The sequence below is a fragment of the Buceros rhinoceros genome, unplaced genomic scaffold, assembly GCF_000710305.1.
Source record: "Buceros rhinoceros silvestris isolate BGI_N320 unplaced genomic scaffold, ASM71030v1 scaffold21398, whole genome shotgun sequence".
NCBI classification, from domain to species: Eukaryota; Metazoa; Chordata; class Aves; order Bucerotiformes; family Bucerotidae; genus Buceros; species Buceros rhinoceros.
In genome coordinates, this window is record NW_010426587.1 from 1 (window position 1) to 13,668 (window position 13,668).

The 13,668-nt window shown below is 43.7% G+C and overlaps 1 protein-coding gene across 1 annotated transcript; it reads left to right on the top strand.

Annotated features, from left to right (window-relative positions):
- Positions 1 to 6,904: 6,904 nt before the first annotated feature.
- Positions 6,905 to 13,217, top strand: YWHAB (tyrosine 3-monooxygenase/tryptophan 5-monooxygenase activation protein, beta). Its single transcript, XM_010141578.1, has 5 exons — positions 6,905 to 7,202; positions 8,125 to 8,248; positions 9,292 to 9,455; positions 10,766 to 10,861; positions 11,330 to 13,217. Exons 1-5 carry the CDS (start codon positions 6,909 to 6,911, stop codon positions 11,384 to 11,386), a joined length of 735 nt encoding a protein of 244 aa, XP_010139880.1. The 5' UTR covers positions 6,905 to 6,908; the 3' UTR covers positions 11,387 to 13,217.
- The last annotated feature ends 451 nt before the right edge of the window (positions 13,218 to 13,668 follow it).

Below are 13,668 nucleotides of genomic sequence, written 5' to 3' on the forward strand. Positions count from 1 at the left end.
CCAGGGCTCCTGTGTGTTCACCACTCCAGGAGAGGGGTTGGGGTACCTTCACAGCTTCACCGAGCCAGGAGCCCTTCAGCCGGAGAAGGGAGGCGCCGTGGCTGGGCAGTTGGCGTGAGCCTGCTCACCTAGGACCAAAGGTGCTTTAGAAGAAAACAAAATGATTTTATTATTATTTTACAGTTTTGATCATTTGTGCCTATTTGGGAATAGAGATGCATTTAGGGAGGACTCCAGAGGTTGCTTCAAGCCAGCCCCAGCCCACAGAAAGGCTAGGCAATAACCCCAAACTAACAACCGTGGGTTTTATTTGAGGTATGTGTAATCAGATATTAATTGGGATGATCAGATGTTAGTGCATATAGTCACTATGTGGAAGCAAAACTGTATCTAATGCAGAGATCACAATATAAATTGGTTGCTTTCATCTAAATTGCTTATTAATAATTAGAATAACTTTTCTGGGGGTAGGAAAACAAACTGCACCTCATGCAGTACCATAAAAGCTAAATTTCCACGTAAAAATATCAGCGAGTTTGAGAACGTTCATAAGGTTTTGTAACTTCAGTAACCGTAGGAATATTTGTGTCTTTACGCATTCACTGCTGCAGGACACCTCACTCAGAAATGTTAATACTTCTTTATGAAAAGAAAAGCTTGCTTTTATTTTAAAATAATAATGAGATGTCAATTGGTCTAGAAAAGAAAACAAGAATGCTAGTGCTTCCTTCACTCTTCATGTTAAAGAACTGCTGAAGTACAGCCTGCAGAATATTTTGTTTATTAAATCGGTACCAATAAAGTGATAGACTGCTTGCACAGATGGGCCTAGTGCAGTTTTCTCAACCTCATTATGTCAGTACCGCATGTTCTGATCTCTGCTATTTTGATGTCGAGTCTCTTTTTTTTTCCCTCAGCAGGCCTTTGCCAGTGTGCAGCTTTTTGTGCTGCGTGTGAATAAACTCAGCTGAGGAGGAGGAGTTAGGTAAATAATGATTTGAGTAATGAAGTAAAAAGTTAGTACTCTAATCCGTCTGCTATCCTGATCCGTCGCAGCAAGACTAGGCGTTATGGCAGTGTCTCTCCTGTATGGCCACGCTTCTTGCCCCACCCTGTACTATAAATACTCTTCAGATTATTATTAACAGAAATGATTTACCTGGAATATGAATACATTAGTTTGGCACGAACTTTATGCCTGGGGGAAGATTTTTTGGGATAACACACTGTTTCCACCTGGACTCTAGCCAAAAAAATTTCTACTAGTTGGAACAAAAAGATGTTTTCCATGAATGTGTGGAACTGCGTGCTTGTCCCCACCTGCCGCTGTCCTGTGCAAAGTGCCAGAGGGATGTGGCAGTGCGGCACTTGTCAGCCCACGGGCCCTTGTTCAAATGCCATTAAGAAGAACGAGGCTATTGTCACTGGATTGACGTTGTCCGGACAGTACACTGTTGGTACTTGTCATAGAAGTTTCATAATTATCTGTGGAGGTTGAAAACCTTTGACTGTCACTTCTGAAGCAGTAGGTAACAGTCACGGGTGGTCAGGGTGGGTTCAGGCATCCTTTACAGAGTATTAGTTTTCTCTGGTCATTTGCACATAGACTTGAGCCAGAGGCCAGGCTCTGTGGATAATCAGCAGATGCAGAGGAGGCGAATGTTATGTGCTGCACAAGATCAGCAAGAATATCACATCTATGAAGTCATTTTCCTTTTTCCCTCATTATGTTTGCAGTGTGTTTTACTGAACCTGTTGATGTACCCAGGCTCTTGGCAGGTGTGGAAGATTTCCCTGTTCAGATCTTACCAGACGTGCTGGCTTTCTAATCAGTTATTTGACCATCCGTGGTAGCCTTTGAGGGAACCAAAACAGAGAGACATAATGAATAAAATCAAAGCAAAGAAGGTTCCTTGCACTCCATTTAAGGAGTTGATTCCTTTCCTGTAAGGAGTATCTGTTGGGAGCGATGTCTGCTTGACAGCAGATGCCATCAGCATCATGGAGATACCTGTGTCAGCATGTGTCTACCTGAATTATGGAGAAGGCTTTTCCATTTGTTTCAGAAATAGTATCTCCAGAGCACTCCCTCGCTGTAATTGCAGAACTGCAATTTGAAAAACCGCATGTGAAGGTTTAATTTCGCAATGAATTGCCTGTTAAATAAGGTATGTTCACATATTACTGGAAGATTAAACTACAGATTTCGTACGAGGCTGCTGCTTTTCCTCTTACAGTTTGAATGAACTCGAGGAGTTCGTGACTGAGCAGTACGATTGCATCCGAGTTCAGCAAATCTGGGTTTATGTTTGTGTCTCCCAGTGAAACATCAGGTCTATTAACCAGCGTCTCTACTTGACTCGGGGGCCAGTATGTCAAACCAGTAACCACAATGCTTTCTCACCAGTTTTTTTACAAAGTGGCAGTGTTTGTCTGATAGCTTCTCATCTTGCTATAAAAACAGTATACAAAAATCAATGACTTAATTAGCGTCAGAAGAACAGGCCATGGAGAGCAGCAGACTTCCGGCCACCGTAGGCTTATTAGTATTGTCCTGTCGGTTCAATATGTTACATAAGCCAGATTTTTTTCAGTGTCAGTTTTCATTTGATTTCTGCACACTTTAAACTTCTGATCTGATTTGGCTTTGTCCTAAACAGCTCATCGAGATTGGAAACAATAAAGACTATCAAGCAGCTGTAGTAACTGCTGAGCAGTAGGATGTGGTTCTCAAGCCCCTGCTGAAGAACTTTACCTTAAATACACTTTATTCCTTGGCTGTTGCTGAGATTTAAAGATCCAGTTCTCTGTGTCCAGCTGCTCGGGAAAGCTCTGGGTGTACTGACCTCAGGTGCTGCTCCAGGATGGTTGCACCATCCCCTTCCTACTGCATTTTCCACTGAAAGTAACAAGGCAGTTACAAACTGATGTGTTTTACAGGTCCTGACCTCTACCTGTGATGCTTTGTACTCGGTTTCAGAGTTGTGTCCTCACAGGCTAAAGCTTTTTGGGGGTGGGGGAAGCAAATGCTTTTGACTTCTAGTGCCTGTATACTGCCATTCTGCGTTTGAAAGGGAGATTGAATGAACTCCAGGCTGTATGGGAGATAGAGGAAAGAAAATAATAATTAAAAAAAAACCGTTTTGCTGTGTGGGATTTAGGGTGATTCAAATTTCTGGCAGCTGGTGCTGGTGGCTGTGCTCCTGGCTAGCAGTTGGCCTTCCTTATGGGAAGTAGCGTCACTTGTGGGAGGGCTGCTGAGCTGTGGTTTGAGGGGTTCTTAAGACAGAGTCTTAAGAATGCACAGTGTATTAACGCATCTAATGTGAGAATGTTCTGCTTGGAACGGGCAACTGTCAGGACTCCTCCATGGCTGTGACCTGCACGTCTCTGCTCTCCATCTCCCCTTTGTCCCCCGTGCCGACATGGCGTGGCTTCCTTAGTCCTAGAATAGATCATTCCTGTCGCCCTCCTGCTCATCACCTTTGTGTGTTTTGCTCCCGGCTGCAGGGAACCTTTGTGAGGTGGCTTCTGTTTGTGGCCTAGGAGTATTTTTAGCTGTAGGCTTTGCTTGTTGCAGACCACGGCACACTGATCCATTGTTAGAGTGTGGTTTTCATCTCCACTGTGGGAGGGACCAGTTATAACTGATAGTTGCTGCTTTGCCTTTTCAAACATCACTCCTTTCCTTGTATCTTTTTTCCTTCTGGCAAACACTTCCCTCTTTTGGAGCTCAAGCCAGCATAGCTCTGCAAAGCTCTCTCCAAGCTTCTAACAAGGTAAGCAACGGAGAACCAAATAAGGATTTTAAGCGTTCCTTTGTGCAGCACCCTGTGAATGGAGTTGTGGTAGGTTCACTGTAGATTGCAGATATTTTAGTCTGGGCAATGATTTTCTTACTGCATTTAAGTTCTGTTAAGTCTATGTTATTGAACAATACTTTGTGTTTCATAGCAAACCTACTAGTAATGCAGACACTAAGACTGATTAATTAAACAACTTGAGCCCCTGTAGCCAAAATTAAGCCAGGGAAGTTCTGAGGAACTCCATCTTCAGGAACCAGTTTGAGTTACAATTAAGATGGCATAAATTATTTTCATTACTGAGGAAAGTTGTTTGACAAGAAATGACATTCTAATGCTTAGTGCTGGTGTTTTGCCTGTATAGTTGATATGTTAAACTGGTTTTTGGGTCTCTTTTATCCACCAGGTCTTTATGGCCTTGCAGTTTCCTCTGTGATTTCCTTCATGTATCCTTATATGAACCCGTTGGCTGCCATGAACTGACTTGCATCTAAAGATAAATATATGTCAGTTAGCTTGATAAAACAAACTCCACACCATTTCTAAACTAAACTCTATATTGTTTGTAAATGGAATTCTCATGAATGACTTGACTGCAGATTAGACCACTGTTGGCAAAGCGCAGATCAAAGATAAAACTGACCTTTCTGCGGCAAAATGTAACCTCTGTTTGGAGCTACTTGCCTCTGGACTTAAAGAGGCTTCTACATAATAGTCACATTCTGTAAGGAGAGGAGAAGATAAGATGGTTGCAATAAAAATGCTTCTAGAAGCTGTGCAAACCATGAGGAAACTAGAACTGCTCTGAAACTGTTCTAAGTGTCCTGTTACTTAAAGTTGGCTCTTGTAACATGAAAAGCATTCCTCAGGTGTACTTTGTTCATGTGCAGATTGTAGTGAGTGGGAAGAGAAATGCTGCTCAAATTACTTCCTGTGTTAAGCACAGAGTCTAAATTTAGCGCTGAGTTAAGGGAATGATTTACGAGGTTCGATAGATGCAACAGTGGAAGGGGGGGATGGGTTCTCTCAATGGTAAACGGTCTGATGATTTCATTAGGCTTGTTATGCATCAGCACTAAGATACACTTCAGAGCAGGGTGGAAAAATTCACAGTGTCCACTTGCCCCTTTCCATCCTCAGGAGCTATCCTTCTGGTAAGTCTGCAAAAGCCGGTGACAGTATAGCCCATGCCCATAGCGTCCTCCTCTTGAGGACAGAGGCAAATTCATCTTGCCTTACACTACTGCCCACAGTTAGTCTGGGTAGTTGTGGGTTTCAACCTCAAGTCTGTGTGTCACCTTTTACTAGGTGCTAGAATCCACCGGTTTAAATGCAGTATTTGAAACAGAACTGATCTGCAGCCCAACTTTACTTACAGGTCTGCAGGAGGTCCCTTTCCAGGAGGCATTGCATACCCTTACTGAGTGCCTTACCTGGATGGATGCGTTAGGCTAGATCAAACTCCAGCAGGAGTGAGTGCGAGTTGCAAATATATAACAGGTAGGACACTCCACTGCTGGGTTTGCTTCAAAGCTTTGATGTGAAATACCAATGTTTGTCTTCAGCTGGCAGGACTGAATACACTCATCCCAGAATGGTTGTGTAATTAGGGCTCCATCCTTGGCAGTCAAACTCTGAAGCTGCTCGTATACCCGATGGGAATTTGGGTCTGCATCTCATTGTCCTGGTTGGGGATAGGGGCCTGGTCTCCCTGTGTAATAATGTGATAGGTGATACTTGGATTAAAATACAAGGAGGGCTGCGTGTGTGTGATGTTCTCCATCAGGAGCCTGTCAGACTGGGATCTTCAAAGGAGAGAGCCAGGGAAGAGGCTACAGTGATTGCTTTCATCCTGTCAGGGCTGTAGCTGCTCGTCTAAAAAGCCTGTGGAAGACAATTGTTAACTTACTGTTCTTGTTTACTTTTGTTTTTAGAAGCTGGTTTTAGGCTCTTATGTCTCAGCTTGAAAACTTCATATGTGGACAGTGAGAGTCCTGGCTGGGGTCTAGGGGTAGGAGGGGAACAGCATTGCAGTACTGGCAAGAATAACAGTTCTGGATCTGTCTGAAAGTGAATGTATGCACCTGGAGAAATTTTACAGATGAATTTGAGGTGTCTGGGAGTTTGTGAGTTATTGAGATCCTCTTAATTTGATAAAGGCAAAGAAACTCGTTTAAGTTCTCCTGTGAACCTACCCGTAGGTGGTTGAGTACCAGGTTGGTAGCGCAGTGGTTGAGTTAACTATATGTGAGCGCTATCTTGTAGAAGTAAACAACACTCAAGCTGCCTCACTGATGCGTTCCTTACTAAATTCATTTTTCATCTGTTAAGCTCTTCAGGGTCCTTGTGGTCATGTGATGTGCTTTTCTTGGCTTCAGTTGCTAAACTGCGTTATCAGAAATTACAAACAAGTTGTTTCATGTAAGCAATTAGTTTTGCAGTAGTGACCCATCGTGTGAACCGCGTCCCATTTGAGTTTTGGAATGTCAGTGTTATTTAAAAGGGTTTGAAAACCTGCGACTGCAGCCATCCTAGTTGTGTGGACCTGACTGTTATATGTACAGTGATGCGTTACTGGGTATGGATTATTTAAACCCACAGAAGCATCTCCTGTAGCATGCAAAAAATCTTCAATGTCAGGAGCTGTCCAGTGCTTCAGTGCTCCTACATAATCGCTGTTGTATCATAGTGGGGGGAAAACAAACAAAACCAAACCCCTGAAAACAACCAGAACTGGTGGTTTCTGTGTTAGAACATGCAGCGTCTCCCAGGCCGAGCTGTGGCCAGCACGGGAACGGGGTGACGTTTCCACAGGGAACACAGTGATGTGCTGAGCTCAGTGCCAATAGGAACATTGCTGCATTTTGAAGAGCAATGCTTATGTATCTTCAGGGTTGTGGTTCATCATTTACACACAGAAATTATACATATTAGGCAAAAGGTTAGATAACTTTTTAAAAAGAAGCCCCTTGTATTACTCCGTGATAGATTCCCCACTTACAGTGCCTGTGAGTTCTGCTTCACCCTTCAGCCCTGACTTCCACAGTGTGGACAATCAAGAGACATTTTTCTCTATTTTTATTCCCTGCTAATTACAGGAGAGCCATGGATAAAAGTGAGTTGGTACAGAAAGCCAAACTGGCTGAACAGGCTGAGCGTTACGATGACATGGCTGCTGCTATGAAGGCTGTCACCGAGCAAGGGCATGAACTGTCCAACGAAGAAAGGAATCTACTCTCAGTTGCCTACAAGAATGTGGTTGGTGCCCGTCGCTCGTCCTGGCGTGTAATTTCCAGCATCGAACAGAAAACAGAGAGGAATGAGAAGAAACAGCAGATGGGAAAAGAATATCGTGAGAAGATTGAGGCTGAGTTGCAGGATATCTGCAATGATGTTCTGGTAATAATCCAGCAGCAAAAACAACAGTAGTTGGTGCTGCAGCATTCTTCAGAGAAGCCTAAGGAGTCTCACAAGTGCTGTAGACACTGCAGCACCTTAGAGGGCAATAATTTTGCATAGTCATATACTTGGGTCCAGTTCTAGCTCCTATGTCATCTAGTTTGTTTTTAGGGAATTGGTTATGAAAGAGCATCTTCTTTTTTTAATAGAGAAAGCAAACAAGGCAAGGTTGAAGACCCCCAGCTGCTGGCTGGGGGTCACCATGAGAGCAAATTCAGATCTGGGACACTGGTATGAGTCCTGCTAGAAGGCCTACCATTTCAATTCCTTCGTTAACTGATGTCCCGAGGCTTGTTTGTTACTTTTTGTTTGTTTTGTTACTTGGATGGAGAAGGTGTGTACATCTTCTCCCAAAGTGTTTTTGCTATTTCTTTCGTTTGAACAAGAGGGGTTCTTTTTATTGCAGCTCAGTTCGTCCCGAGGCTTGTTTAGTACCTTACTTGGATGGAGAAGGTGTGTACATCTTCCCCCAAAGTGGTTTTGCTATTTCTTTCGTTTAGACAAGAGGGGTTCTTTTTATTGCAGCTCAGTTGGCTGAAGATCAGGCAGGAGCAGTTCCTGTCAGTACTGTTGGTCTTTGCAACTCTTCCTGAATGCAAATGTGCTGCCTGAGCCGCTATTCTAGCTTTTCACCTGGAGTTGCAGGTGGAATTGGTTTGTTGTGGATAATTTCACTGCTCTGTGTAGAATTCAAGTTTTTGGTAGCAAAAGTGACAAGACCTGTTTGTGGTAACATCAAGCTGCTGCTTCCCATTAGCGTGGTTGCAGACATAGATTTGCCTTGAAATACACTGATGTAAACCTGTTTCAGACATTATTTTTATGATTTGGGGGGAAAAAAAAGTAACGTTTCCTTTCTCAGGAACTCCTGGATAAATACCTTATTGTCAATGCCACGCAGCCAGAAAGCAAGGTCTTCTATTTGAAAATGAAAGGCGATTACTACAGATACCTCTCAGAGGTGGCATCTGGGGACAATAAGCAAAGTAAGTGCAGATGAAATCTCTCATTCTGCTAGGGGCTGAGCAGAATCAACTGTTAAAACTACTCATGTTCTTTTCCCCGAGCATGAAGTGTTTGTTCCTTTTTGCTGCTGCTCTGTAGTATTGAAGGTGGGTGCAGAGCAAGTCACCTTTAGAGGAAGACTTTGCCGAATTGAATAGAAGCAATTGACGGATGGTCATCAAACCAGTCAAATTCTGCTTGCAGCCCCTGGCCTTGGGGGCTGATTCTCGGGCATATTTGGCAGTATAAAATCCTTCTCTTGGAGAATGTGGGTTTTTTCTCATGGAAAATGTTTTGTTCCTGTAATCTGTTATTTAAACTATGAGTTGAGCTCACACATCTTCACTGTTTGCAAGCTTTCTGCATGCAGATGTGGGATATTGGGTTACTGGGTCCTAAGACAATTCTGAAATGTTAGAATAATGCTGAACTGTGCCTGAATTCTTGATGAGTGTCTGATACAGCCCACGTCTCACAAGCTCAGCTTAACGCCATTCTGGAGCTTACTGTTACCCATTAGCCAGGAAGGGACTGTTGTCTCCTCTGAAACTCCAAACCGAATTACAGAGTTCATGACCTACCTGCTGAATGGTTCCTTCAGCGGAAATAGGTAGTTTAGATACTTCTTCCCCACATGGTTTTGCCTTGGTTTTATTACTCAGAACTGCTGCTTCTTCAGCTAGGCTGGGAATGAGTGTTCAGCCACAGTGCGCTTTGACTTAGGTAGAGCTTCGGTGCATTCAGGCTGGTGGGAATTTATTTTGGATACATTTTGTTTCAAGTCTCCGTTGAAATGATGATCTTAATTTCTATGTATCAGAGCTTTATCTGAACAAATATTTCTGCCTTAATCTCCCAGCCAGTTGTAGTCTTTTGTAACTAAAACCGTTGCAAGACGTGTCTGTGCATGTCTAATTGTATGAATTTCTGGTGGCATAATAGTCTAGACCAAGAACATAATAGCTTCCCCCATGAAGTACAGCGAGGTACTGTGTGTTAATGTGATTGTAATTACCTCTTGCAGCAACGGTAGCAAACTCTCAGCAAGCTTACCAGGAGGCGTTCGAAATTAGCAAGAAAGAGATGCAGCCAACACACCCCATTCGACTCGGTTTGGCTCTAAATTTTTCCGTCTTCTACTACGAGATACTAAATTCTCCTGAGAAAGCCTGTAATCTGGCAAAGACGGTAAGCAGCCTCTTCATCCTACTCATTTGTGTGGAGACTAAGGAGACAGCTATGTGGTTGCAGTGGCACTTTCTAGATGATTCTGCCTTTTTGGTATCGAACTCCTTAAAAACACTGTCATCTTTTACCTGTTGTCGTCGAAGCATCTTTTCAGGTAAGTTAGTGGCTGGACTAGCTCAGCTGTAAGAAGAGCTGATTTGCAGGTGCAGTTGGTCCTGTGAAAGGGAAGACAAAGCGCCTCTTCTTATGTCCCTGTAATTCTCTTAGAACACGTTTGTGTCAAACTGAGAAACACTGGATGAATTTAGTGCTTCTAAAGTGAAATATTGATTTAAATGTGAACACTAGCAAATACCTGAGGTGACTGCGGTTGTAGCCCTCAATGTCCTTGTGTTACCTGCGTGCGCGTGGGCCTCTCTGAAGACCAGAAGGAGCCTGGGTGATGGGTTGTGCCAAACAAATAGCCAGTCTTTTCTGTCTCATCCTTCTCCCTCAAATAGGATTACAGCTCCTAAGTGGAGCTTTATGCATCTGGGAAAGTTGTCGTGAATAATGCGGCATTGGGTGAATCTTTGTGTTCCTAACGTGGGCTTCAGTAATGCTTTGTAACAAGAGGTGGTGCTTTGCTGTGTGAAAGGCTGCGGCTGTTCCTGCTTTTTTCATTAATGTGCTTACATGTTTGAACCCTGAGTGAAAAAATAGCACTTAATCATGGCCCTGGGCTCTCCAACTTGCACAGGAGCTTTTGTGTGTAACAGACCGATGGGAAGACCGGGTTTATTAATCTCTGGTGGAACATACTTGATTTCCTCTGCTGTTCAGAAAAGAAATCCAAGAGCTTCCACCTCACCATCAAAATACCCTTGTCTTCCATTTTCTTGCCTACTTACTGATGTACTATATATATCAACATAATGGTGCCTCTGTCTTTTACTGCCAGTTTAGACCAGTGAGACCTTCATTTTTAATGGAAGCATTGCTTTTCAGTGTTGTTCTTAAACGCACGCTTGAGCTGTGAGAGCCGTTCCTCAGTATGACAGAGAGCGCTTGCCTCTGCAGTACCACTAATCTGTGGTAGTGCAGTTGTTCTGGGCTTTAATCTGGATCCTCCCTGAAGATTTCTGTGTTCCCTCTGGTTGGTTCCCTCCGGTGCTCACTTTGGTTTCCATTTCTTCTCTTGGTGGAAAAGAAAAATAGTGGAAGCTTCTGTGGCAGAATCGGAATAGTAGTGTGGCAAATCGGTAAGCTCCGCGTAAGCAGAAGTGGATTGAGAGCAGAGCGTGAAGGTGCTTTGTCTTGCTTGGTTTTAGGCATTTGATGAAGCGATAGCAGAGCTGGACACGCTGAATGAAGAGTCTTACAAAGACAGCACTCTGATCATGCAGCTGCTTAGGGACAACCTCACTGTGAGTATGACGGGGCAGACGGCTGCGCTGGGCGCTGTTACTCCTCGCACTGCTGGACTCCACTGAGCGGGACTGGACAGCTGAAGGCTTAGGGAGATCTGTCTCTTAAAAGCCTTTTCTGAGGCAGTAATGGCATGTCTTAACTGCATTGTTAAGCAAGCCCAGACTTGCTCATTTAAACCAGAAATCCCTTGTTAACCTCCGGAATGAACTCTGCGTTTTTGTAACCCAGAGCAGAGTTTGTTCTCAGCTTTCCGTGGAGCTCGCAAACTTGTGCTGGCTCTTCACTGGTTCTCCTCAAGCCATTTTCTAGTTCATTATTCTTTAGCTTTACTTTTTGTTGCGTTGTGTATTGCTCTTAGCTGAGAAAACTGACCAGCTACTGCTTGTGATGTTGGCTTCCCTTTCCTGACAGCTGTAAGGAGCTGTGCGCTTTCAGCGTCAACACATGTCTGTGTTTTCTTACAGCTATGGACGTCGGAAAACCAGGGAGATGAAGGGGATGCTGGGGAAGGAGAGAACTAATGGCTGTCACGCTTCACTCTGTGTTCAATGTCACCCTGTATCCTACACATATATCCCTTTGTGCGACAAGCAAAAAGAATAGTACATCGACTTTCACAACCTCAACGTAGCAAAAACTGTCTGTGGGGTAAAAACGGTTGGTTGGTGTTCTGTGTGCTTAAAGCGGAGGTCGGTTATTCCAATGGCATTCTGAACTTTCCTATTCTCAACATCTACCGTTAGGATTATTACCGTGTTTATATTTTTAACTGAACACTGTGATTAGGGGTTTTGTGATTGCAATTGACTTTACAAAACTCTTATTGGTAGAAAAGTAGACATTGATTAGGTAACTCTGGCGAGCTTAATTTGGCACCAAAACAGTCGAAGTACAATTCTGTTGTAAAGTTGTACAGAAAGTTATAGATTCTATTGTGACACTGGGGCATGGAAGGAAACCAGTCTGATGTATGGCATTCCAGTTAGCAGCACTGCTCTGAATTAGTGGAACAGGCACACTCTGTAGACGTTCATAACCGAGTCCGAGGCACCGCTTTCAGTCAAAAGCTCACTTTGTCGATGCTCTTTCTGGGGTTGGGGTTTGGTTTGGGGAGGAGGGTAACGGGGGAGTTAGCAGCTTGATTTCCAAACTCTGCACTGGCAGATAACTGGGATTTGACTTCTCAAAGTGCTTTCATGCTCATACGACATGCATGACTAAGCCCCTTCCCGCAGCAATAAGGTAGCTAATTACACCTTAGGTACTCATCAGTAGTGAGGATTCTTGGTTCATTACCATGGACTTGAAATAGGAGAAGATTCAATTTTTTGAATGGCCTTATTAGTTTGGATGATACCATGAAACGATGTGCCACTTCTGCATTGCTTTACTCTTCGGTGAATCGGAGTCTCCATGGTATTCCCGCTTTGAATTTATCCTCAAAACTTAAGTAATCCACTGAGCCACCTTTAAGTTCACTCAGTAGAAATTTTTCTCCCATTGGACTCTCTTCGTCCTCGACCCTCTCACCTGTTTAAACTCCATTAAAGCAATTCTGGACTCCCACGTACGCATCATCCTTTCTCTGGCCGTGGGTGATGTCCGGATGGAGGGTGAGACCTGAGCCTGCTTGAGGACAGGTTTCTCGCTTGGATGTTTGAGAGCTGCCAGTGCTGTTGCAGTCTTCAGCTCTCCTCTGCCATTTTTTCGGTATTCCCAGGACCTGGGTCAAATATTCCGTATTTCCCGTTGGTTGTACTGGAATGCAGACCTACACATTCATAACGCTTGTAACTGGTAATATTTGAGCTCCAAATGTCCTCACCTAATGATGTTTCAAACATGTCCCATTAAATTAAACCTAATAAGAGTTGCGTGAATAATGCAGTGGAAAAGATTAGGAACAGTCACCTACCAGTCTCGCGGTATCATCCCCCTGCCTTCACATTCCACTTAGGTAGAGGATCCATCTGTTTGTCTGTCCATCTGTCTGCTGAAGAGAATTTCATGCACTGATTTTAAAACTCCCCTCTACTAGCTGAACAAATTGTGCAGTTAATACTTGGCGCTTGATAAACGCAGTAGTGAATGTGGAACCGAGCCTGTCTGTATATCTGGTAGCTCTTTTCGCTTTGTTTTTACTGACCAGTATTCTGCCTAAAGTTTGCTTCTGTGACGGTTATATTGCCTAGCACACACGTGGTTGTGAGAATAGTATAGCAAAAAGAAATACCTGGTTATTGATGTACTAGATTTGTGTATGTCTTTTAAACAGTTCTAGTTTCACCTTACACAGAATAATCAGGAAAGTGTAAAAGAATTCAAAAGTGAATAATAAAAAAAATTTTATCAGTTGTTTGTGTCTGTTCTCTTTGCCATACAAGCGGCAAAAAACCCCTGGTAGTAAAATCACCACTTCTGTTAGAGGCGTGGAGCTTGGATTGCGAGTTGATTCATGGTTTCCAAATGGTGTGAACACCTGATTACTCACCCCTCTGCAGAGAGACTTCCCCCCACACCCTCCCAGGACTGTAGTGGGAACACTGGTTCTCTTCACGTTTGTTGAGGTCATACTTAAATATACTGTCACTGCAGGACTTAATGCAGCTGTAAATACCTACTCAACTTGCCGTGAGTCATTGCGTAGCTTGTGGTTGAACACTCCACACGTGAGAGAAGTCTCTTGGTTACACTGAAAGGTTTTTTCCTCCTGGGCTGCTCCGTTACCCACCCATTTGCACACCCGGCTGTGCTGGTGTGGTAACCTGTGTACACGGCAGGTCACTCCGCTCCCAGCAGCTCC

Bases quoted from the DNA above. Each gene is read 5' to 3' on its own strand.
- YWHAB (XM_010141578.1), top strand. From the start codon at position 6,909: ATGGATAAAAGTGAGTTGGTACAGAAAGCCAAACTGGCTGAACAGGCT. The intron at 7,203-8,124 runs GTAATAATCCAG...TTCCTTTCTCAG, and splicing joins ATATCTGCAATGATGTTCTG to GAACTCCTGGATAAATACCT. The intron at 8,249-9,291 runs GTAAGTGCAGAT...TACCTCTTGCAG, and splicing joins ATCTGGGGACAATAAGCAAA to CAACGGTAGCAAACTCTCAG.